The 22,369-nt window shown below is 51.1% G+C and overlaps 10 protein-coding genes across 10 annotated transcripts; 7 read left to right on the plus strand and 3 right to left on the minus strand.

Moving 5' to 3' along the window:
• Positions 1–321: 321 nt before the first annotated feature.
• On the plus strand, positions 322–2,057 carry BGZ61DRAFT_528946 (uncharacterized protein; the record flags this gene model as incomplete). Its single annotated transcript, XM_046253335.1, has 2 exons — positions 322–457; positions 508–2,057. 2 exons carry the CDS (start codon positions 322–324, stop codon positions 2,055–2,057), a joined length of 1,686 nt encoding a protein of 561 aa, XP_046108475.1.
• Positions 2,058–3,134: 1,077 nt separating this feature from the next.
• On the minus strand, positions 3,135–3,539 carry BGZ61DRAFT_344166 (uncharacterized protein; the record flags this gene model as incomplete). Its single annotated transcript, XM_046239671.1, has 1 exon — positions 3,135–3,539. One exon carries the CDS (start codon positions 3,537–3,539, stop codon positions 3,135–3,137), a length of 405 nt encoding a protein of 134 aa, XP_046108476.1.
• Positions 3,540–5,248: 1,709 nt separating this feature from the next.
• Positions 5,249–6,524, minus strand: BGZ61DRAFT_565750 (uncharacterized protein; the record flags this gene model as incomplete). The annotated part of the gene is made up of 2 exons (XM_046255910.1): positions 5,249–5,833; positions 5,883–6,524. 2 exons carry the CDS (start codon positions 6,522–6,524, stop codon positions 5,300–5,302), a joined length of 1,176 nt encoding a protein of 391 aa, XP_046108477.1. The 3' UTR covers positions 5,249–5,299.
• Positions 6,525–8,213: 1,689 nt separating this feature from the next.
• BGZ61DRAFT_474348 (uncharacterized protein) lies at positions 8,214–10,206 on the plus strand (the record flags this gene model as incomplete). The annotated part of the gene is made up of 2 exons (XM_046248568.1): positions 8,214–10,049; positions 10,108–10,206. 2 exons carry the CDS (start codon positions 8,214–8,216, stop codon positions 10,204–10,206), a joined length of 1,935 nt encoding a protein of 644 aa, XP_046108478.1.
• Positions 10,207–10,407: 201 nt separating this feature from the next.
• Positions 10,408–11,532, plus strand: BGZ61DRAFT_565756 (uncharacterized protein). The gene has a single exon (XM_046255911.1). The coding sequence runs from the start codon at positions 10,465–10,467 to the stop codon at positions 11,413–11,415; it is 951 nt and encodes a 316-aa protein (XP_046108479.1). The 5' UTR covers positions 10,408–10,464; the 3' UTR covers positions 11,416–11,532.
• Positions 11,533–12,104: 572 nt separating this feature from the next.
• Positions 12,105–13,043, plus strand: BGZ61DRAFT_345362 (F-box domain-containing protein; the record flags this gene model as incomplete). Its single annotated transcript, XM_046239782.1, has 1 exon — positions 12,105–13,043. The coding sequence occupies one exon, from the start codon at positions 12,105–12,107 to the stop codon at positions 13,041–13,043; it is 939 nt and encodes a 312-aa protein (XP_046108480.1).
• Positions 13,044–13,193: 150 nt separating this feature from the next.
• Positions 13,194–14,131, plus strand: BGZ61DRAFT_164689 (uncharacterized protein). The gene has a single exon (XM_046237504.1). The coding sequence runs from the start codon at positions 13,345–13,347 to the stop codon at positions 13,978–13,980; it is 636 nt and encodes a 211-aa protein (XP_046108481.1). The 5' UTR covers positions 13,194–13,344; the 3' UTR covers positions 13,981–14,131.
• A 151-nt stretch (positions 14,132–14,282) lies between these two features.
• Positions 14,283–14,990, plus strand: BGZ61DRAFT_343828 (uncharacterized protein; the record flags this gene model as incomplete). Its single annotated transcript, XM_046239632.1, has 1 exon — positions 14,283–14,990. One exon carries the CDS (start codon positions 14,283–14,285, stop codon positions 14,988–14,990), a length of 708 nt encoding a protein of 235 aa, XP_046108482.1.
• Positions 14,991–15,757: 767 nt separating this feature from the next.
• On the minus strand, positions 15,758–19,521 carry BGZ61DRAFT_164701 (uncharacterized protein). Its single transcript, XM_046237505.1, has one exon. The coding sequence runs from the start codon at positions 19,458–19,460 to the stop codon at positions 16,170–16,172; it is 3,291 nt and encodes a 1,096-aa protein (XP_046108483.1). The 5' UTR covers positions 19,461–19,521; the 3' UTR covers positions 15,758–16,169.
• A 117-nt stretch (positions 19,522–19,638) lies between these two features.
• BGZ61DRAFT_384043 (uncharacterized protein) lies at positions 19,639–21,493 on the plus strand. Its single transcript, XM_046242694.1, has 2 exons — positions 19,639–20,674; positions 20,739–21,493. Exons 1-2 carry the CDS (start codon positions 19,908–19,910, stop codon positions 21,154–21,156), a joined length of 1,185 nt encoding a protein of 394 aa, XP_046108484.1. The 5' UTR covers positions 19,639–19,907; the 3' UTR covers positions 21,157–21,493.
• Positions 21,494–22,369: the final 876 nt, after the last annotated feature.

Raw genomic sequence — 22,369 nt, forward strand, 5'->3', positions numbered from 1 at the left:
CAAGAACTTTACCACACACAAACACACACGCAAACGTACACGAAACACACACACACACACACACACACACACACACACACACACACACGCACACACACACACACACACACGCACACACACACACACATGAACACAAAAGATTCCACCTCCCAGCAAAACTTCAACTTCAGCTGCCCGCGCGACAACGAGACCAACGCAACCGTGAGATTTCCGAAAGAACACGGGCCTTGTTGCAGTCACAGGCGAACCCCTCGTTGACAAGGCCGGTTTCCTCAGACCCCCCGCCGCCGAAAGAGCGTTGAATTCCTCCGGCAGATTGCAATGGGAACCCGAGGCCTTGAGATAGTGCGCTTCCGCGGGCGATACTACATTCGCTATCACCAGTACGACAGCTATTTCGAGGGTCTCGGCGCCAGCATCGTCAGCGGAGTCCCTACGCACCCCAAGCGCTACCAGGGTACGCCGTGAAGAACAATCCGTGCCTTGCATTATGCTGACGATTCGCAGCATGGCTCAAGTCGATGCGAGCGCACTATGCTGCCATGGAACGCGACCTCGAAAGAAATGTCTACGAGATTCGTGACGATTCAAAACCCGACGACTGTGTGCAGTTTAATGAATTCACGGAGCTTCCTACCGAGCTTCCGCGGCTCAGCCACTACTGGGACGCCGAGTGCTTTTACATCACCAATCTCGACCATGAAGTCTTCACTATAAACCACAGCATACACTTCAAGCTGGACAGTATCCCGCGCCAGGACGACCTGTGGCGTCGCGCCATTTCAGAAAGCATCTATCTGGGCAAGCCCACCATCTCCCCCGACCTTTGCCCCGAAGAGCATATGGCCTCGCTAGCTTTGGAGCTTCCCGAGCCGAACCGGGCAATCGGATACAAATCCCGCTTGGTAACCCCGAGGACGAACATCCAGGAGGCACAAGAAGTCTTTCTCACGCACGTTCTAGCCAGGACGCTTGCTGTATACAAGGACGAAATCGTTAGGTTCGGGAGGGAGTGGAGCCCGGACTCGTTTCCTTTCCGCGAGCTGGCCTTTGCTCTTGTCTCGATTGCGTCTGGCCAGGCCAAATTCCATTCCTTTCCCGCTCAGACTAAGCTTCAAGCTCGAGGTGAGTCACCTGGATGGCTTGGCGAAAAGTGGGTTGGCGATAGCGCGCCGCTGCTAGAGTTTGGCTCTATGTCTCATCGACCGGGCGAGAGTCCAGGAGTGTCGCCCACGGAGACTATGTATTGGCTCGAGGGCGTGCTTGTCAGCCTTGTGCTGGTGGTTGACGGCGAGGCCCTCACTCAGGCTGTGACTCGTGGCATCGAACAGGGATACACCAACTTTCAGATCGTCATCCTATCGCTCTTTGAAGCAGCCTTTGCCGAGGTCTCCTTTGGCGGTGATGGGGAGCCATTCGTTGAAGCCAGCGCTCCTATTTATCTCTCGCCTCTGCGTCCAGAGTATTGTTTGAGCACACACCCGCGCGAGCGACCAGTGATGACGCCCGAGATGAATTGGCAGTTCCAGACTCAGCGTGGTGAGCGTATCATGCAGTCGAACTGCACGGGGACGGCGCGAAAACTATCAAGAGAGTTCCCCGGACTCGCGGCACTCGTCCATGTCTTCGATACCGCCGCTAGCCGCCGCGCAGCATCCAAATCGGCAGGGATTTTTCCGCTGGAGTTGTATGATCGGATTCTGGACTTTGTTGACTACGATACGTGGAAAAACTGCTTGGTTGTGTCTACAGCATTTCGTTCGTATTGTCTGCGCAAGTACAGACTTGACGATCGGAAGAGGATAGTGGCAGGCCCCTTTGTGAGGTTGCGATCGGATCGCGACGGGAGTCTGCTTTCGTTCGACTTTGAAGACATGCAAACGGGCAAGATCCGTCCAGTGATGCAGATCTATTCGCGTTGGCATCCGACGGAAAGGTATAAGTGGATGCCGCTCATCGGCAGTGAGCGGAAAGCGCTCATGTTGGACGTGGGCGTCCACTTTGAGCCGGCTGGGAACTGGCCAGAGGTGTATAGCACCGATGAGGAGCCTGAATGAGCCTCTCAGAGTCCCTCTCTAGGAGAACGAAGACGTCGTTCTTGACTAGTTGAAAAAGGCATCACTCTGTGGACCAAGAAGGTCATCGCCGGGTAGACTGTCTACAAAGCCATAAGAGCAACAGCGGACACTCTGATCTAATACATGCCTATCAATGGGCAAGGGCGTAGAGGTCACTGACTGCGGATGCTGCCACCATGTTGGAGGGTGATTCCATCGGCGATGAATGCTGCCTTAAAGGGTCTCCTCCGCGACGGAGCAACATCAAGAGTAGCTATCCATACCATGGCTCTTCACAGGTGCGACCCAATGGTTCCCTTTCCATGCAAAACCCGACACGGCTCTTTAAGACCAAGGGCGTGGTAAGTGATTTACTAGCGAGAATGAGGCCCACCAATTCATCTTTGGAGGCTTGCAGAACGGTTAGTGAGGAAGCAAAATCACATTCGGCGCTGAAATTTGCATTTTGTAGTTGAATAACGGGCTCGAATTTACGTGTGATTTCCTCTATGTGCTCATCCTGGTACCCTAAAATCTCGAGGAACAGCTTGTAGAGGTGTTCCAGATGATTCTCAACCGCTTCGATTACTTCCGGCCACTAACTACCGCCAGAATAAAACAATGAGAGTTGGTTAAGCTCTTCCGATGATGAAACCTCTCTCTCCTCGCTACGTGGTGCGGAATTCTTTCAAGAAGTTTAACTTTAGGCCTTCAAAAGTCGTTACGAGGTTGAACTCACTGTATAAGATGACGGCAAGGATGGAAACCTCACAAGCCGCCCGCAACGACCGACAAGAGACCTATGCAAACAAATTCCCTGGAACCAGCAGACAGAGTGCCCTGGAACAGATTAACATCTCACTCGTCGCTTACGTCTGGCGGAAGCAGCTGTTAGAATGTGTCAACGATCAACAGCTCCAGGATCCCAGTAAAAAGGAAATAAAATGCGCGTATGATATTTCTCGACACCGTCTGCCTTTATCTAGGCTGATTATTGACAGTTAGAACCCTGTTAATGATATGTCGTTATTTATGTCATTCTGAAATTTCCATCGCCGACATCATCAGCGAACCAACTCATCGGATTTTAGTCTGTGCCGCCCATTCATATTGAGTGGCAATTGACTGTGGTAGCATCACTCTTCCCCGAGGGGCAATCTCAAAGCCGTGGACATCTCTCATCATGGCCCATGTGATGCCTCCGTTGTCAATCTCATGCACAGACCTGATGCGGTAGGCATAGTCATAGCCATCCCAGTCAGCGTGCCGATCATTGTACTCCTTGTTCCCGACTCCATCTTCTGGGAGAGGAGCATCACCGGGGTTTCTGTTGGCAGCTTCGTCGACCTCGCAAACGTGTGTGATGGCTGAGTGAGGTGAAGTTCGATAGAACCAGATTCTTTTAACGCCCGCCATGTTGTATTTGCGGAACTCATATGTCTTGGTCCCATCGATGATCTCCTGCATGTATGGATCGTTCATGGCGAGGACCATATCTGTGCGAGGGCGGGTTGCGTTATCGCGTTGGTTGGTAGTCTTGGTAGTCTTGGTAATCTTGGCGGCCTTGGTGGCCTTGGTGGCCTTGGTAGGTCTGGCTTTCTTCATGAGTGCTTTCGCCGCGGGCTTCATCGTCTTGATCTTGTGATCCATTGTAGAGAGAGTGATGGTGAGAGTGCGAGTGAGAGTTCAGATGGAGAGAAGCAGGTTCTGGCGTGTGGAGTTGGGACGGGAACTGAAAAGGCAGAGTTGGAACGAAAGAGAGCAGAAGCTACTCGATTTATATAGGTGCCTGATCGATTTTAGGTTCGGATAGAAGATAATGGAAGCCAAGGTCAGCATTGGTTGGTCGACCAAGCCCGGTATTTGTATGTAACCATCAAACGCGCTCACTTTTAAATACCTTTACGGCCACTTACATACGCTTGTTAAATAGGGTTATAGCTATGGAGGTTATGAAACCCAGCGAATAACTGGCCATCCACACCTGCACCGGGGGCGGTGTGTTTAAAACCTCGTGACTTTTTGCACCGCTAGGGTGCGAATAAGATCCTTTCCCACTTTCCTTTCGATGGCATTCCTACCAAAGTCAGAGTTAGCTCTTGACGGATCGGTGGTCTTACCAGCAGCGAATTCCTCTCGCAAGTCAATGGTATGACTTCCTCTTCCTTGGTAGCTAGCTCTGTCTTGAGATTCTCTAACTCTCTTTCGCAGTCCATGAGCTGTGTCTTAGTCCGGTAATGGTTCTGCACTTCTTGACTTAGCCACGAGCTGAGAACCCTGCAACATCGGGCGTCTTGGTTGGTCTAACACGAGAAAGAGAAGATGAATCCATATTTAGTTTGAGAAATGTAGAATTAGCTGCGCATGGAAGTGCCCGACCTTCATATGTTTTTCTGCAATCGCAAGTACACAATTGATTATCAGCATTACCCGCCATTGCCTCTTTTGCTGTGCTAGTGGCATAAGCGGCCCAAAAATGTTGGCTGCGCTGAAGACCTAGCCTTCACGATCACGATGATTAAAAGAGAATAAAGTTGGGAGGTTCGTAACCAAAGCCATTATATTTCTACTATCAATTCTTGTCTGAAACGGGCCCGATTTCCTGTCTTGGTACAGGAGAGGCAAACCGGTCCCTCAAGGAATAAAGATGGCTATTGTGGTTTTCAAGGTGGTTTACGTTTATGGCATCGACGGCCAAGGGTAAAGTATTGAGAATTCCCAAAGTGTTATTGAAAAGCGTGCGTAGAGGTGTCTCTTGCAGCTTAATACCGTATGCGGGCTAAGGACCCACAAACGCGGAGCAGTACGTGCTTGTGATAGATGTGGGATAATTAGTAAAGGGACTCAGTCTACGGAGCGAAAAACGGGACAGGTTAATGAAAGGCGATGAGAATACAGAAATATGTTTCTATAATTCGACTGCATAGTGTCAGACGGACCGATAGGAAAAGTCAGCTTTGCATAGGACCGGACCTGTACCGTGGTTTTCCTTTGAACCTAGATAGAGACTTTCAACCTAGATGACCCTGATGACCCTCAACAACCTAGGTGATCCTCAACAACCTAGATCAACGGTTAGGATCGGGGTTATCAGATCAGGGATATCTGGCCTCATCAAGGGCATCGGGATCAGTCAGATCCCTAGGCATAAATAGCTAGCTTTCTTCTTTCCTAGACCAAAAGACAAGATCATCCATCGTCCCAAGCTGTCTCAACCAATCCAACTTGTCTGATACATAGGACTACTTTCTGCACCATTGAGTAGCCCACTTGTTTTCGGTCCCGTCCACCCGAACATCATTTGGGTACATTTCTTCGAGAATCTGCCAGATCCGTCGACGATTCTGAAAGCCCCGAGGAATATCCAACCCTATTTGGCTGTACGGTCTCGGCAAGGGAGGTTCAATTTGCTTGTATACCTCGACAGGAGTCATGACCTGCCGTGTGAGCTTTTCCCAGTCCGACCCCAGAGATCCTGCCCGAGCGTCTTCTCCACTAGGGAGCAGCTTAGAATTGACCATTGCCAAGTCAAGATCCCAAAGGAATGGAATCTGTACAAAGAGCTCTCGCCAATACCTCTGATCGAGTACATAATTGCACTCTAAAGGCATTGGCTGGCACAAAACAAACCCCAAGATATGATCCTTGATCTCTCGAGGACAAGTATCAAACCTTTCCATAAATGCAGGGGAAGCATCTTGAGCGTGACCACGTTCTTCAATATTTGCAAAGAGACCCGCAGTCAAATCGGGAATGTATTCCGGATCAGCTTTCCACTAATAGGTTCGTTAGTCTCAGTCGGGGTTTTAAGGGTCTTATACTCACCCAAGCGTCGCCAAATGTTTCTTCCTCGTTCTCTGAGTCCATCTCCCGTGCGCCCAAGGCCCAAGGGTGGACAAAATACCGGCTCGTTCCTAGTTTAACTGGGCCGGATGATGGTCGGCTTTCAGGGGGGCCTTCGGGGATTGAGGGAAGAAATGGTCCACTCATAAGCCCCGGCCACGTCGGCAGCGGAGTGTTTCCTTCCTTTGTACAGCGTCGCTCTAGGGTCGACCAAAGGTCCGCAAGTGATCGGATGTGCGCCTGTGGAGATCGCTTCATGACTAGGTTAGCTATCCGGAGACAGGCAGAATGTATTGCAATGTAATAACCAGCTTCGCCTGGTAGCGTGGGATCCTCGTTTTGTGGCACAACGGATCCACGCTTGTGTCGAAAGGATACTGATGGACTGTATTTGGTCGATCTGTCATCAACAGCATCACAACTAACAGAGTCATCTGTTACAGTCCTCGGGCCGGGAACATCGTGAAATAGACACCAGTGAGGGCCTGATAGAACGACATTGTCTTGTTTCCATAGCTCATCGTACCAACGAGTAGGAGCTTGTCCGTCGTCGTTGCGGTAGCACATTTCATCCAACGGCATCCCGCATATTGTGCAGTCGCAACACTCCAATGAACTAGCCATGTCTTCGATTCACTGAAGCAAGGTCGCTGGGCGAAAGAGTGTATCGTATTCTGAAACGCTGGCAGAGGTTCTGGGCTCTGAGGAGGGCGTCGCAGAGGTGTGGTTGACTTTGCGCTGAGTGGTTACACGTGAATGTAGACGAAGAGATTCAGGTGCTGAAGTGGGAATTGCTGCGCAGGGGCAAAGTAGCGGCAGAAGAAACGAGAAGAAGGGGTGCTGCAATGCGAAAGGCAGGTTTTGTAATGCGAACCGCGCCATAAAGGTGGTGATGAACGAAGGAAGAGAAATGAACTCAAAAGCGGGAGGCGTACGAGAATCATGTAACCACAAGACGGTAAATCATGCCCGGAACCCGGCGGCCGGGCATGATTCACGGCCAAACCTTGGAGAGTTACCAACTAACGCGACGACCTAGGTAGGTAAACAACTCAGGTCTATAAAGAGAGTATCTAGGTATAAGTTAGTTAGTCCGGACAGCTGCGTAAAAAGCGGGGGGTGCGCGATAGGATGGGTTGTAACCTTACAGTCTTGTTTCATCAGCCGACAGCACTATGCGGGAAATGGAGTGCCGTAACGTACACAGCAGCTTTCCGTAACGTACACAACAGCTTTCCGTAACGTACACGGCAGATTTCTGTAGCGTACACGGCAGATTTCCGTAACGGACACCAGAGTAATGTTGCACCAGAACCTAATCTGGTAAAGATTGCGGCTCATAGCGTGTTGAGCTTTTCAGAGGCACCCCGGCCACAGTTCAGCTACATAGAATTTTATCTGCCCATCTTCTCAGCTAATATCGTGTTTGCATTCAAGACTTCCTAGGCTAATCTGCACATCTTCTTTGCATATCAAACTAGATTGTAGCAATGACTTAGTGGCAGCAGCTCCAACGAGTTGAGAAGCCGGCGATCCTCTCTGGATTCGTCACCTGCCGCGAAAATTAAGCGGATTCGGCTAAATCTGAAACAAACACGGCCTTGTTATTCCTTAATTTAGATGAGGTGACATACGTGTGACTCAGGCCTCTCTTGTTTTATTGAGACACCTGACTGACTGGCGAGCGGTAGGTAAGTCTAAGTCACAGTCCTTCCGCCTTACCGCACGGATACTTCATCATCAGATGAGCCTGAGACAACTTCACGCGAATGCTTGCACGACCCTACACATCACCAAGAGAGTTCATCTACTGAATTGTTTAAACTCACAAGCTGTTCTCATCATAAATTGGTTAACCATTCAGTAGGGAGTTTTGCAAAAGTATCACAAAGTTCGGAAGCTGGACTCTAACAAACAAACAAACTTCCGGTACGGGATAATAACCCGCCCGGGTTATGCATCTTGACCCGGAGCCTCCACCTTGGGTCCTTGCTCATCGAAACTTGGAATCCTGTCCTTCTAGTCTCTTCCGGGTTTGCCATTGCATGCTTCTAGCCTTGAACGCATTATCCCTTGCACAGATTAACAGTTTGAGGATGTCCCCTCGACAAATATTTCCATTTTGGGCAGTGCTGCCTTTTGAGTTCCTGCCCAGGTTATTACCAGTTGAGAATCATGTACAAAGACTCCTCGGTGCCGCCGCCCTACTCTCTTCTCCTTGGTAAGGCAAGCTGTACCGGCATATACACTTGTTGCTAAGTGTATCTGTGGCGTTGTTACTCGCTTCGTATTCACCTCGTTCTGTCTACTACGATGAAACACTTCTTTATTCTTGCACTTTGGTGCACCAACTCTCTTTGCGACAGAAACTGGCCTCCCGCAAAGAATGAGTCTTGTGGTACTCATGCACCCACGCCACTCGTTTCCACCTCAACCGTTTCCAGCCCATACCGTGGACTTTCTTGGACCTCTTCAGTCTCTGGGTACGGGAGTTCGGAGATTTTCCCCGTGGACACCGAAACATCTGTCCTTGGCTCATACTTCCCAACCTCACTGGGTCCTAACACGACAGAGTCGACAGAGTCGACAGGTACCGGTAACTCAAAGACACAATCAACTGGCGCTGGCGGATCCCCTACAAATTCATCGGCGATCATCTCGGAGGTGGTTAGCAATAGCTCCCCTGCTGTTCCAGCTGTTACAGGTTCAACTATTACCGCAGGATCCTCTGAGAGTTCATCCGGGGCCGCCAGTGGCATTAATACCCATACTCAGTCAACCGCGGCTCCTGGCTCGATGGGTACCGGAGGAATATCGACTGCAGCTGAAGAGGTCCTCCCAACTACGGTACCTGGCTCGATAACTAATACGACCGTTCTCAGTCTACCCATTACTACTACTCAGAGTAATGAGGGAGGGCTTGTTTCAACAATGACGGAACCTCCTGCCGGATTCAGCCCCACAATGGCTTCTAACCACCCAGAATGGACCACCAACACCTGGATTACGACCACCTCCGAAGGCTCATCTGAGCCCACCATTGCCCCTCTGCTTGTCAGCTGCGACGAATGTGGTGATTATGGTGAAGGCATCCTTATCTTTGGATTCTCCCCAATTGTCGACACCCTTTTTAAGTTCCCTGGATGGCCCTCATTCTCTTTTCCCTGTATTCCCATACTAGACCCACGTTGTTCTCTACCGCCAAAAACCTACAAGAATGATGGAACTGAAGATGATGACGACGGCGACGATGACGACGATGGCGACGACGACTCTTCTACTTCCGAGGAAGCCTCAAGCACATGCACCAAAGAAGTTACCGCCAGCGACTGCCTCGTGGCTTGCACCACCTATACTGAGGAAACTGACGCTACTAGAACCCCAGATTGCACGACGACATGCACTAGAACCCATACCGGATGCAGCGTTACAGGTGTGACTTCTACTACGTCGGCTGAAGCCTGTGACGCCACCGGCGGAACCTGTACAGCCTGTACTAGGTGCCCAGGTCTCGACAGCCCTGATCCCGATGCCGTATACGATGAATCGGAATACTATGCGGATGACGAAGAGCTGGAGGCCAGAGATCTCCAACTTCCTCAGGCACGAAAAAAGAAAGAAGCGATGACACTCGGACGACGGGTGGACGACCCAGTGAACAAACCTAATGGTGTGGGACTGTGCAAACAGAAAGGAGGACTAGCTTTTCCCAATTATATCGGTGGAAACAAATTATTCGGCAAGGATCGAGAGGGGAAGCTTACCACGGAGCAAAAAGAGATCGCGAAATGGTACGTGATGTACGGTCTCGGCACGTGCACTCCTTCAGTCAAAAAAGTGAACCCGACAGGATACCTCGAAATAACGGGAGACCTGGAACAGCGCAATACCCCCAGTGTTGATCATGTCTTTGAAAAGAGCTTTCTGAAAGACTTTTTTGAAATCATCCTCAACGACAGCGGTGATAGTTGGGTGGCCACCAAGAATCCTCAGCAAATGACACTCAAGTGTTCAGACTTGGAGTACTACACTTATAACGCAGAAACAAACAAGAATCGACTCCAAGACGTGTTAGATGCGTACCCTTCAAATTTGAAGTTTCAGTTTGATCTAATCGGAATGCAACAAGCTCTGAATGGAGACGCAAAGGTGTGCGCGCATAATGCATGACGAGCAAGAAATATCTGGGGCTAATACTTTTCTACAGGGCAAAGTGACCACCACATCAGGAGGGGATGCACTCGGACGCCTGACTCAAAACAAAATGAACCACCCCGGTGGATTATTCAACCTGGGAAAATGTTGACGACTCGGTGTCGCTTCTTCTTCTCTACATTGAGAGAATCTATCTGGGCGTGTCTGTTATGAATGACGCAAAGTTCGTAACAATAATGAAGCGCCAAAACAAGCGCCTTTGGCAAGCATTGTAAGTCTTTGCATTCTACCACAGGTGTGAAACTCAAGACTAACAAGGATTTTCTGCAGCAAGCAACTCGATAAAGATATCAAATGTGGCGTTGATTCGGAAGCATTCACATTTGCAGACAAATACCAATCCTACATCATGGACAGATTCACTGGCGGTCAAACTTGGTCCATTAATCGATACACTACTGATGCAAAGGCACAGATCACGCCTAGAATTCGAGAGTATTTGGAGAATATTCCTGACGAAGATGTGGATGAGACCACAAGGCGGGAGCGGGCTGCGGAGCTTGAGAACTGGAAGGGGAGACTGAAGTCTGCTGAGAATGCGAACTACGATGTTGTGTTCGAATGGGACTGGACAGAAGACACAAAAGGTGCTGTCACTCCCGATGAAGGCGCGTGCAGCCTCCCTATAGGATCTTTGACGACTATGTCAACGGTCGTTTCCAGCAACCCGAGCGCCTTGGCCTCGTCCACGAGCAACGTCAACGTCTGTCACTCCAACGTCGATTGCACGATGGATTGCGAAGAGGGCAATGTGCCTACTTGCTATATCATCTCAGTGTTCCCGGGCGCTAGAACTGGCATCTGTATCTGTTTGCCATTATCAGAGGCCACAGTTGTGCCTGAGACGACGACAACTCCTCCCTCGACCCTCATCACATCCGTCACATCCGTCACACCCAACCCCCCTCCTCCTCCTATCACTGTCGTAGTGGAGCCCGATCCAACACCCACTGCCAACTGCGACTTCTTGGTTGGAGGCTTTTACTGGTATTTCGTGATCTCGAATATCAGGGACTGGTCCCAAGATGGAGGCAAGAGGCTCAAGAACGAGGAGGCAGGATGCGGTGCCATGACAGGTTGGCACTTCACGGAAGCTACCGGCACACAGGATGCATCTGCTTCCTTTAATCTACCCTACATCATGAAGGCCGGATGTGTGGAGCGAGCCATCGTGTCGGCAGGAGGACCTCAGCTGGAATGCGATGGCCACGTCTTTGCCAAGTCAGCGAACTTGGCTACAGAACCTCAAGGCGAACCCAAGTTCCGTCCTGCGTCAGACGAAGAGTTGCACAGAACCTAGTCTAGCCCTGTCAGGGCTTGAATGCACAACGGGAGTGAAGAGGTCATCTGATCGGATGCTTGCAGCCACTATTCCTTCAACAGGAAATGCCGTACCGGGTAGGGACCAGTAGCCTGACCTATTGGGACTATAAATTGGGAAGATCTCAGGCAGGATCCGTTAGCAGCCATCATCCCTTCTAGCATCTCAGTCAATATACAGTCTTTTGACCTATTCTTTTGAATCCTCTGCTCACTCCCTCACTCACTAAGGTCTAAGGTCTAAGGGGACTACGGATCAGGGCCTAAGTTTTGTAGTATCTGGGCACTCGGAACCCGGAACAATTGGAGGTTTACGTGGGTTGCATAGAGGCTCAATTACCACCCCCTTTCGTTGGGAACTTGCCATTGGCGATGGTTGCGTGCCTAAATTGCTGGAGAATGAGACGCAGGCCAAAGTGGGTACGCAGCCAGCAGCCGGGCTCAAATTCCCGGGTCAAAACTTGACTGGACACGGCCTGAGGTGGGACGTTGCGGAGATGGACCCGAGATCGGATTTCTGGTAATCTTATCAATCAGTACACTCCAATTTCTCCCAGGTTCACGCCTTCTTCTCTGAAGCTACACGTCTGCATCCACAAAAACCACTCAGTCCATATCTTATTCATCCATCCCCCGAACAACGCTATTCTGCGAGGCTGGTCTCACATTATGGATCAATCCGAGTCAATACTGCGCGCTGCTTCCTACCACTGCGAGGACTTTGGCCGCTCCGTCATCCAGATTGACCACCACCACTGCGAGGTCGTCCGATCATCCATCTTCAAGCCTTTCGGCGATGATCCCGACGACGGCCTTGGAGCGCTCGATATTCTTCCCGTAGAGATTTTGTCCTCCATCTGCCTCATGCTCGACGTCGATGCTGGCTTTCGCTTCAGTCAAGCCAGTCGCCGCGCTCGGGCAGTCGTCGCCTCGATTCCTGAGTATCGCCATCTCGGCGACCACGCGCTGCAATGCCTCTGCGCGCTCCTTCGAACCGATATCGGCCACCACGTCGCCATCAGCACACTGCACTCAGCACTGGTGACGCAAGATTGCCAGTCTTGCGGTTTCTTCGCTGGATATCTCTTCTTGCCGACCCTCACGCGATGCTGCTTTCCGTGCATTGAATCGGCCAAGGGATTGAGCGCGGCACCTCTGGAGAAGCTGGCCAGCGAATCTGGCATGTCGGTCGACCAGCTCAAAGAGGCCATCCCGATCTTCCACACGCTGTCAACATTACACAACTCAGCGAGCGCGATACGCGGCGGCCGGCGATTCCTCGTAGCAGAAAAGCACTGCATCGGGATTCTGCGATCAATCGGACACCCGGAGCCGACGCCGGCCTACTTTTCCTTGATGCACCTGCCTGGCTTCGGATTTGAAGCATCCGCGACCTTGCCATCCTTGAACCCCAAGACGGGCGAGATTGAGACTGGAGTCTCATGCAAAGGCTGCCAAGTAGCGATGAGGATCTCGCCCTCCGAAGAGGCCTACAAACTCCGACAGCGCGTGTATTCGAGGGAGAAGTTTTTGGACCATTTCCAAGCTTGTGCACACGCAAAGACCATTTGGGACTCCAGCCAGCGGACAATCAGTTTCCGTTCATGAGAACCTCTGGCACCATTCTACCATAATTTTACCGCCGAACCGACGCAAGTTCATTCGCGACACCCCGGATCTACCCCGAGGCGGTCTGGGTCTGGCCATCGAGATCCCATCGACGTTGCACACAACCCAAGAGATCGCGGTGAAGATTGCCGGGCTCCGTTGTACAATGGATAGAGATGCATGGATTTCTCTTTCGCACTTCCCTTACATCTGGGCGACACGTTTTTGTGTCTGACACGCCACGATATCGAGAAAGCAACGGTGAACTTTTAATGGATGCAGATCAGAATAATGTCTCACAATGCGAGGCCCATGGAAGACCATCACCGACGCAGAAACTTCCCAAGTGCCCTCGGGATCGCCGCCCGAAAATACGCCCGTGGTACATCTGCTCGGTCAGGACGAGCAAGGCATGGATTTATGGTTCACCGGCCCAACAAAGGTTGCTGCCACAACGGATACCGAGCTAGCTTCTGCAGCCTGTCGAGCGATGGACGGCCTGATCAACAATGTCAGCCCAAGGAGGAAATCGACGTGGTTTCATGCCACAGAGAGCCCCACGATGCAGCTGTCTGTGTGGAGGAGAGGCCAATCGCAATATTGGTTGACGTCAGAGTCTGCGGGACCCTTTGTTTGGGGTAGCATGCTGAAGAGGTTAGAGCACAGATGGCCGAGTCGGAATACGAACAAAGGCCCAATCACATTCATCGCCCTCCCGTCAGCTGGAAACAACTTTCTCCCCCCCAATGATGAACCCGAGAACCGTGCTGGTGTTACGTTGCTGGTCACGGATGCGTCGATGGGACATGACGGCATTCCAATTGGGGCATCCTTTCGGATTACAGCGCGGATCGCCTCAACCCACAGGGGACTCCCCGCACATCAACCCACTGTAACCTCCCACCCACAGGGCCTCGGACCTGTGACTAGTCGCTAGCGGATTCGCCTCAGTGGTCCGGAGGTGGCGATCTTCCCTTTTCCCCACACTTCCCGCCGTTGACCGCACCGCTCCTCCCTTCTCTCAGCTCCACCTCCATCGTCATTCACCGTGTCACGCAGTTGCACAGGACGACCGGCTCCGATTTAAGACAGGAAGCGGCCGCCATCTTTATTCTCGACGATTCATAGATTTTTGGGATCAGCCGCGCGTCTCAATTTACCAGTATCCAGGCTCCTCTCTGTTCTACTCGCATTCAGACATTCGCATCTTCTAGTCCAGAAGCATCAACCATCATCGTCATGATCGCCTCAACGATCCTCTTCGGCCTCCTCAGCCTGACCGCCGCATCGCCTGTGTCAACGAGGGCCGGGAAAACCAAGTACCCTGAAACCGAGACCTCCAAGGGCTTCAAGCTCGTCGTCAACGTCACAGATCCGTCAAGAGACTTCAAACCGTCCATTCAAAACACTTTTGTCACCAGCATCCACACTGGCGCCGGCCTGGCTCTTGTCGGCGTCATCGCGGGGGACGGCCGCATATTCTACCAAAATGGAACCGAGAAGGAGCAGGAGGACAGCCGGGCGACCATCATCACCGACGGCGGCACACCTCTGACGCCCTCAGGCCTGAAACTCACCCAGGATTCCAAGTCGAAGACACTGTCCACAGCCCACCTCGACTTTGGGCTCGGCACCCCCGGCGTTCAGCTTTCCTCGTCCAAGACATACAGCTTCGTCCTCCCCGAGACGTATCTCGCTTGCAACGAGAGCCTAGCCTACTACCAGGGCCAGTACTTCATCACCATCAAACAGGCCAAGATCACCAAGCACAAGGATGGTTCTACAAACCGGAACATCCCCAAACACTGTATCCCTGTTCAGTTGGTCCCAGAGTGCGCCGAGCTGGAGAGCTTGCCGAAGGGATCCTATTCTAGCCACAAGTATGCGCTTGAGTCTCAATGTTACAAGGACGTGTCGAAGATCAAGTGGTGCGAGTATAGCCCTTGAGGGGAGGGGAAATGGCACGGTGGGATGACCAGAAATCATCGAATTGCTTGCATTAATAGCTACACATTCATTAGCCAGCCCGGCGCATTTCGCGCTTAATTCGACACATAATAATCACTCTATTCCCGTCTTGGCATTTCTCGTTGTCGGTTGAGCAAAGGGGCGGAGGAGCATCAAGCTCCTCCTTCAAGCATAAATAAAACAGAATCGGTCCTCAGTTATCTTACAGTCCTTGGCTATGACTTTTATATTTGGTCATTGTGGTAGCATTGGGTAAGTAATGCTTGGATTGTGGATAAAACTGTCTTTTTTGGACCTTGTGCCGGCAACTTGCTCACCTTGAGGGAGCAGACAGAAGTTAGATTAGTCATTGGCTATTATATTCAATTGCTGCACGAATGGAAGAGACTGCACTTAAGCTACACAATTTACTCTTCCCTTCTTCATTTTCCTTTCCAACCTTCGCGCTGCCATGCGATCATGCTGTATCCTAAGCCATCACTTGATTGGACATCGTAGTCTGGCATAAATCCTATGTGGATACAAGTGAAATACCTTTGAAACTACAGTTCTGTAATCAAACCACCTGGCAGTTACGTCTGTGTGGTGGTGTGGTGTTCTCTTGGAAGTGTCCTTTCGTCCAACCCAACATTCGCAACAGAAAAGAAAGATATCGACCCTTTGGCCTCCAACTGAGATATCGAACACGCCTTGCTGTACTACTGACACATATTCGTCTACACAAGATTGTTGTCAGAGACTCAGGACTGTTGGGTAACGCAAATGGGGAAGCTTACCTCTCGCCATCTTTTGCAACCACAGCCATTTTTGACGCCCTGGCCTCGCCACTACGACTCGCTCGGTGCCGTGGTTCGCGATGTGACTTGCGCCGTGACTTGCGCCACTGGGCCCGGTTGATACGATCAACACTTCAACATAAAACGAGTGAATATCATTTCCGGAGGTGTTCCTTGAAAGATGCTGTGGGGCGGGCAGGAGATGTGTTTCCACTTGTTCGATACCCTCGCTGGTCCATCCAATCCGCCTTGGAATTTGAACAATCCCTCGTGGCGTTGAGGTTCGTGGATTGATAAGACAATTGATGATCCATAGCAAAGATCTTGTCTGTGAAGCAAAGCGGAGTACCAATGTCCTGTTCTGGTGTTGGAGATCCTGCACTTAGTTTCTAGCAACGCCTGACTCGTCTTGTAGCCCTCGAATCGCTTCTTCAAGCGTCCTTATGACGTGCTCAGAGTTATTGACTTGTTCTTGTAGTTGTTGCGTCTGGTGTTGGAGCTTCTGCGCTTGGTTTCTAGCAAGGCTTGCCTCGCCTTGTAGGCTTCGATTCGCTTCTTCAAGTATCCTTACTTGGGCCTGCGACGCTTCCTTCTCGTTTCTCAACTTCTTCATATCGGCATCTGCTCCGTCGGTGAGCTTGAAAAGATTAGAGTTGATTTCGAGTTGCTCGCTATGAGATAACAGTGCGTTGTCCCTCTCCTCCAGTGCGTTGTCCCTCTCCTTTTCTACCTCCTCTCTTTTAGTCGTTTCATTTTTCAAAAGCTGCTGGAGCCTCTCCTCAGGTTGTGTATTGTCGTTGTGTACGTTGGGCGATTCAGGGTTGGATTCTGAACGTGGGACTCTAACAGGGATCTTGGATTGGGATGATCGACTCGGCTGGCGTTCGTTTCCGGGGTTGGGTGGCGGTGCTGGGTGATCTTTTGGCAGATAGGAGTCCTCCCACTCCTCTTCCTCCTCCTTCAAGGCTAAGAACTCTGGTTTATATGAGATAATCGAACCGAGCGGGTTGCTCTGGTCGCTGTTATCACGATCGCTCGGAGATGTCTGCTGCCTGTGCGAAGGGGTTGCAAATGGCGTCGCGGCCTTGGCCATAGGGCCCAGCAATGGGGACACGATATGTTTTCCCTCCGGTTTATTGAGAATCAGCTCCGAGTTGTCGAAAACACTGCTGGAAGCTGTAGCTAGACTCGCAGCATGCGACCATAGTGATTGGTAGCTGCTAGTCGCCTTGCTGCTATGAGATTGGCCGAGCGAACCGAGCTGTCGCGAGAGTGAATCGAGACCATGCGTTGGTTCAATCAGGGAGGTGTTTTCCTCTTCTCGAATTATCTCCATCAGATCTTGTTGAAAATCCTGGTCGTTGATGGGAGAGCTTTGTTTGCGGAGAGTCCAGTAGCGGAGTGAGATGGCCCACAGTCGTTGTCGCCGTTCCCATTTCTTGAACCATTCCATGGAGATTGAAGGGCTCGAGTGGGGGGCAACCTTCCATTCTTCGAATTGATCCTCCCATTCTCTTTCCTCCTCTTTCCACTGTTCTATTTCTTGGCCGTCATGAGGTTGTGCCAAGATCCTCCACTGCGCTCTTGCCGTCTCCCAACTGAGCCTCATGAGGTTCCACGCCACGAAATGACCCTCTTTAGGCATTTTGCGTATCTCCAGGTCCGTCTCACCGGACTTGGAAAATAAATCAAGGTTGAGAGGTATCAGGGGTAAATGAAGCTTAATGGTGGGCAATGCATCACCCAACATCGGTTGTAGCTTGGCGGCAATATCATCAAGGATCTTGTCCATCGGCATCAATAAGCCCTCACCGAGGCAGTTGGTCCCGATGAGCTGACCGTGGACTCTCTTATCTCCCAATTCATTGATACTAACCGCCCAACTCCCGCTATCCCCCGGGACGAAGTCTTGCTGCCCTATCTTAGGTGGCAGGCATGGTGGAGCACTGGTGGTATATACCAGGACCTCGACAAGTTCAGAGCTCGGTGGGACACAAATGAAGGCAACCTGGAATGATATTTCGGCCTCTGGGTAGCCTTGGCGCTCGTTGATGATCATTACTCTCCGGCTTGTGTCGACATCGGAGACCGAGCTACTTGGCTCAAAGACGCCAAAATTTCCCTGATTGGATGGCTGAAGAAGACCAGACTCAGTTCCAGCGATTCCACCTAGACCATTGGGCTCAAAGCTTTGGATTAATGCCCAATCCAAGTTTCCTAGGTTGCAAAGTCCTTGTTCGGGGACGTCGGTCTGCTCTGAAGACGTGACGTACACCTCTCCAAAGAAGTCTGTCGGGGAGGAGGATTTGGAGAGTTCAGGTGAGATAGAAGAAGGCACAATAGACGCCGCCGTTGCAGAATATAAACCCGCTGATAGCGATGTCTCAACATCCTTTAAAGCGCGAAGTGGGTAGTATTTGGACGGAGACAGCTGCATACTTGCGGTTGGGTATCTTCCCAGCATTGATTCCAGCTCTGACAAGCACGACTTGAGTGTGTGGCGAACTTTGCCTTGGATGGCGTATCGTAGGTCTCGACGAAGGTCACCCTGCACAGTCAACCTTGCGAGCTTTTTGGTGATGGTTTTGCAGTTTTGCATGATTCCCAGAGCATCTGAAGCGTAATTGTCGGGTTTAACCTGCTGTTCAGCATCGTCTCCCACCTGCTGGTCGATCCATAGGCAGACTTTGTCGATGAGCGCTAGGGCTTTAGACGTCAAGGCAGGCGTCGATAGATTCACCTTGGCAGCTTCGGTAGGCTGTTCGTTTGACTCTAAGCTGCTGTAAAGCCCATGGGCAGTCGTGACGCCAAACCAGGAGATGCTGCTATCATCCAAAGCGCCGATGGAGAGCATGCCGCCGAGGGTGCATTTCGCGAACCCGCTGCTTGTTTTTTCCACCAACATGAGGTTTCCACAGACTTTCAACCTGTCATCGCGTTTCCCACTCTCTGGCCAATACGCGAACGACAAGAAGTTGATCTCGCACCCCACAACTCGGGTCTTTACACACAGATGTTGCTGTGCGAATTGAAACGACGTCTCGACGGCTTCATGGTTGTCTTTCATGAACTGTTGTACATGTGATTCGACTGAAGGGTGGCATTGGACGATGATATCAACCTCGATGCTCCCGCTGGTCTCGCTCCAAGCCAATTTCGGAAAAATCGCTACGGCTTGAGTAGAGAGGCCCTTGCTAGTCTTCTTGCGCGAGTTGAGATGATGAAGCAAGGGCCCGCCAAAGTTCTTCTTGAACGCGCTGGCTATCTCCCGAACTGCTCGATGTGTTTCGGCATTAATCGTCGGCTTCGACTTTGGTGCTGTTGCTAGGTGCGGAGCTTTGATGTTATCGCCGTTCATCGTGTCTGACCTGGTCGAAGCCTCTTCGACCGACGTATTAATGCCTGTGGAGGAGTTTTGGTGACCCAGGGCGGAGACCATGTTCATATCGGGCTGAATGGACAATGAATCGGGAGATTTGATTGCCAGGCATCCGTCACTGTGTGTCGTAGATTCAACAGAGCCATAACCAGAGTCTTGTGATGAGATGCTTGGGTCGTCGTTTGGATTGACGCCGCGCTCCGAGAAGCGTTCAGCTGTGGTATCGGTTTCAGCTGCCTTCCCTCGGAAACGTCCCCACAGCATTCTTCTCGAAGTCGACATGCTGTTACGCATGAATTCTCTTGAAAGTTGTATTTAGGGGCCGCAGCGTATGGCACTCAGTGAGATGTTTTTGATTTCCCCGCGTGTTGGTTGCCTCGTGGTTCGCCTCGGCTGGGTCCTCAGACCACCTTCGCTTCAAGGCTAGAAAACTCGTAATGGGCGCGTAGACGGATTACACAGTGCGTTGATAATTGCTTATTCTTTGGCACTTCAGGGGCACTCCCTGGAAATTACCCAGCATTTCGTTGGCCAGAGTATAGCCTAGACGCGAGAGATACCGAGACTCGGCACCTATCCCGCTGTAGATCTTTCATGATAAGCTGAAAGATCGCACTGTGGGTGAGCCCACTGTGCCCTCGTCAACAACATTTCTCAGAGATCAACCTGAGCAGCGACAACAACACCTACGGGAAACACTCACCCAGCGTTGCTGCTATAGCCCTTTTGAAGACAAACGGCATGATGGAACTGGCATGGCTTCCGGCACTGCCAGCTGTAACTGAGAAACAACTGTACAAGCTCTTTTACCTGCTCTGGGACCTGGGGTTCTGCCAGCCATGTCTTGAGTCCAATTTTGGCGCCGATTGCCATTCAAACCAGTGCCCAAGGCGGACAGCTCTCACGCAGTACAATTCGTTTGTGGCATACTACAAAAAGATCTGCGCATCATACGATCCTCCTGTATCGTCTAGCGAGGCGGCGCTTCGGAGCCATGACGACGTGGGCCGCATTGTGGAAATCCTGAGACGACACCCAGAAAAGCCCAAGGGTGACATTCACAAACTCGCATTTCCAACGCTGGGCGATGCCCTCGACCAAGACAACGCCATCAATCTCGCCGTGAGCATCTTTGCCATGTCGAACTGCGGCTCGCAAGAGTCATCGCCAATCTTGCTTGAGGAAGGCTCCAATAGGATTACCTGGCGCGCCGGCATCACTTTGTCGCAGTATATCGAGCTCGTCCTTCCAAGATCCGAGGGATTCGAGTCACGACAACATTTTAGCCACTCCTTTCTCGACCCGAGCTGTCCCATGGTCATGGCCAAGGACCTGAAGCGCCTGGCTGGCACGAGCATCTGCGGCACCGACGACATTACCAATCACCTACGTTACGACGTTACGAACAATGTTCTCTTCATCTTCCGGCATGCGAGAATCCTGAAAGAGCACCTGCGGCTGTCGAAAAACTGCGGGAACGAACCCTCTCTACTAGATTGTCTGAATGTGTAAGCCGATGGAGTGCTTCTGGTTGCGAAGCCCATGTAAATGCTAACAAAATGGCGGCTGCAGTGGCGCGATGCCGCGCCAATATGTGCTCGAGGTTCTGTACTCGACCCAGAAGATTGTCTTCCCACTCTGGGATTCGGACTCAGTCGGGCTCCTACAATCGCTCGTGGTCAATGCTGGCTTCGACAAGAGCATACTGGACGGACAAGATCATGGCTTCATCAGAGATGATGAAGAAAGGATCGACTTTCAATATCTTTCGCTTAGGCTTTACGATATCTTCCAGGAAATCCAGAATCCTCGGCCTCGCGGCCGGCTGGCAAAATGGCTAGACCGGCGGAGCGGAGCCAGATATGTGATCCTAGCTACCATTGCGGGATTACTATTCGCAGTGTTTCTAGGTATAGCTAGTCTCACTGTATCGTCCTATCAGACATACCTTGCGTATCAAGCATGGCGGCACCCGGCTGGCATAAACTAATCGCGCTGAGCTTGACAGGGTCATTGTCCACCATCTGGAATGAGAGCGAATGATTCAGTCGTGGCTACTGTGTGTCAAATACCTCCAATGGTGGGTCAAATACACCCTCCCTATGTATTTCTCTCACAACATGAGAGATATCCTAGAAAAGTACGACACTGAGTTTGTGGGCGAGGCTACAAAGACGGGAGGCCAACACGCAGCGGTAGCTTCCTCATATTATGTCTCTGACAGTGCCTGAATTCCTATCAGTCTGCCCAACAGCAGTTGTAGGCATCCAAAAATGGCCGGCCATGAACAGGGGGCAAGAGCTTGACGGGATCCCGTATTTTCTAAGAGCTATGGTCGTATGTGCTGGAAAGTGAAGCACAACCGTCTTTTAAGCCCGATATTAATATTGCATGCATCATAATCATAAAGGAATAGTTACAAGATCAAGGCGTATATTTAGGACCCTGAATTTGATAAGATTGAGCTTGGAAACTCTAGTGCTCTGAGATAAGGGGCCCAGTGGAGGCTAGGGTATCAGAGGATGCGTTGGCTACCTCGATGGGATACCCACGAGTAACGACGCGTGATGGGCGAAGGAACCAAAGCGTCTGACATTTTACGCCACCCTTCTTTTCCTTACTCTAGAATGACAACTGACATTTGCGTATGTTCTTGATCCTTTTGAAATTTTTCTTCGCCCTCTTGTAAGCCACGGCAACTTTTTCATGCGTCAGTGCTTCTTCGTCGCCAGGTGATAACGAAGGCACTGAGTGTCGCAATCCCGCTACGGCAAAACGGAATGATCAGTCTTCTTGTCGGCAGCGTTATTCTAGTCCATATCTCCGTCTGACACTGGGGAGGTAATAGAAGCCAGAACCTACAGCTAGCTTCAAGTGTCCCGAGTAGGAACCGCTACTGTCGCATTGACTGCTACACCAAAAGTGGAATGAACACTCCGCTAATGCGTAGTGCAACTGAGGCCTATATACTGGATGCGATAGTTACGGTGCCAAGCCAGGAGAAATCAGAAGAGGATGGCATTAGCGAGGCTCAGAGCCCGCCTTTGCTAATCATTGGACTATCGACAGAGATTATCCGAGACAGAGACAAAAATACCTTTGTCTCTTCTCGAGACACAAATCAGCCGTGAAATTATAGGCCCCGTGTGGTACAGGAGAAGAGGGGGAGGGGAGAGACGGCGCGTCCCGGGTGGACTGGTATT

Source organism: Ilyonectria robusta (assembly GCF_021365365.1).
Source record: "Ilyonectria robusta strain PMI_751 chromosome Unknown BGZ61scaffold_4, whole genome shotgun sequence".
Lineage (NCBI taxonomy): Eukaryota > Fungi > Ascomycota > Sordariomycetes > Hypocreales > Nectriaceae > Ilyonectria > Ilyonectria robusta.

Bases quoted from the DNA above. Each gene is read 5' to 3' on its own strand.
- BGZ61DRAFT_565756 (XM_046255911.1), top strand. From the start codon at position 10,465: ATGGACAGATTCACTGGCGGTCAAACTTGGTCCATTAATCGATACACT.
- BGZ61DRAFT_164689 (XM_046237504.1), top strand. From the start codon at position 13,345: ATGCGAGGCCCATGGAAGACCATCACCGACGCAGAAACTTCCCAAGTG.
- BGZ61DRAFT_164701 (XM_046237505.1), bottom strand. From the start codon at position 19,460: ATGCGTAACAGCATGTCGACTTCGAGAAGAATGCTGTGGGGACGTTTC.
- BGZ61DRAFT_384043 (XM_046242694.1), top strand. From the start codon at position 19,908: ATGATGGAACTGGCATGGCTTCCGGCACTGCCAGCTGTAACTGAGAAA. The intron at 20,675-20,738 runs GTAAGCCGATGG...TGGCGGCTGCAG, and splicing joins CTACTAGATTGTCTGAATGT to TGGCGCGATGCCGCGCCAAT.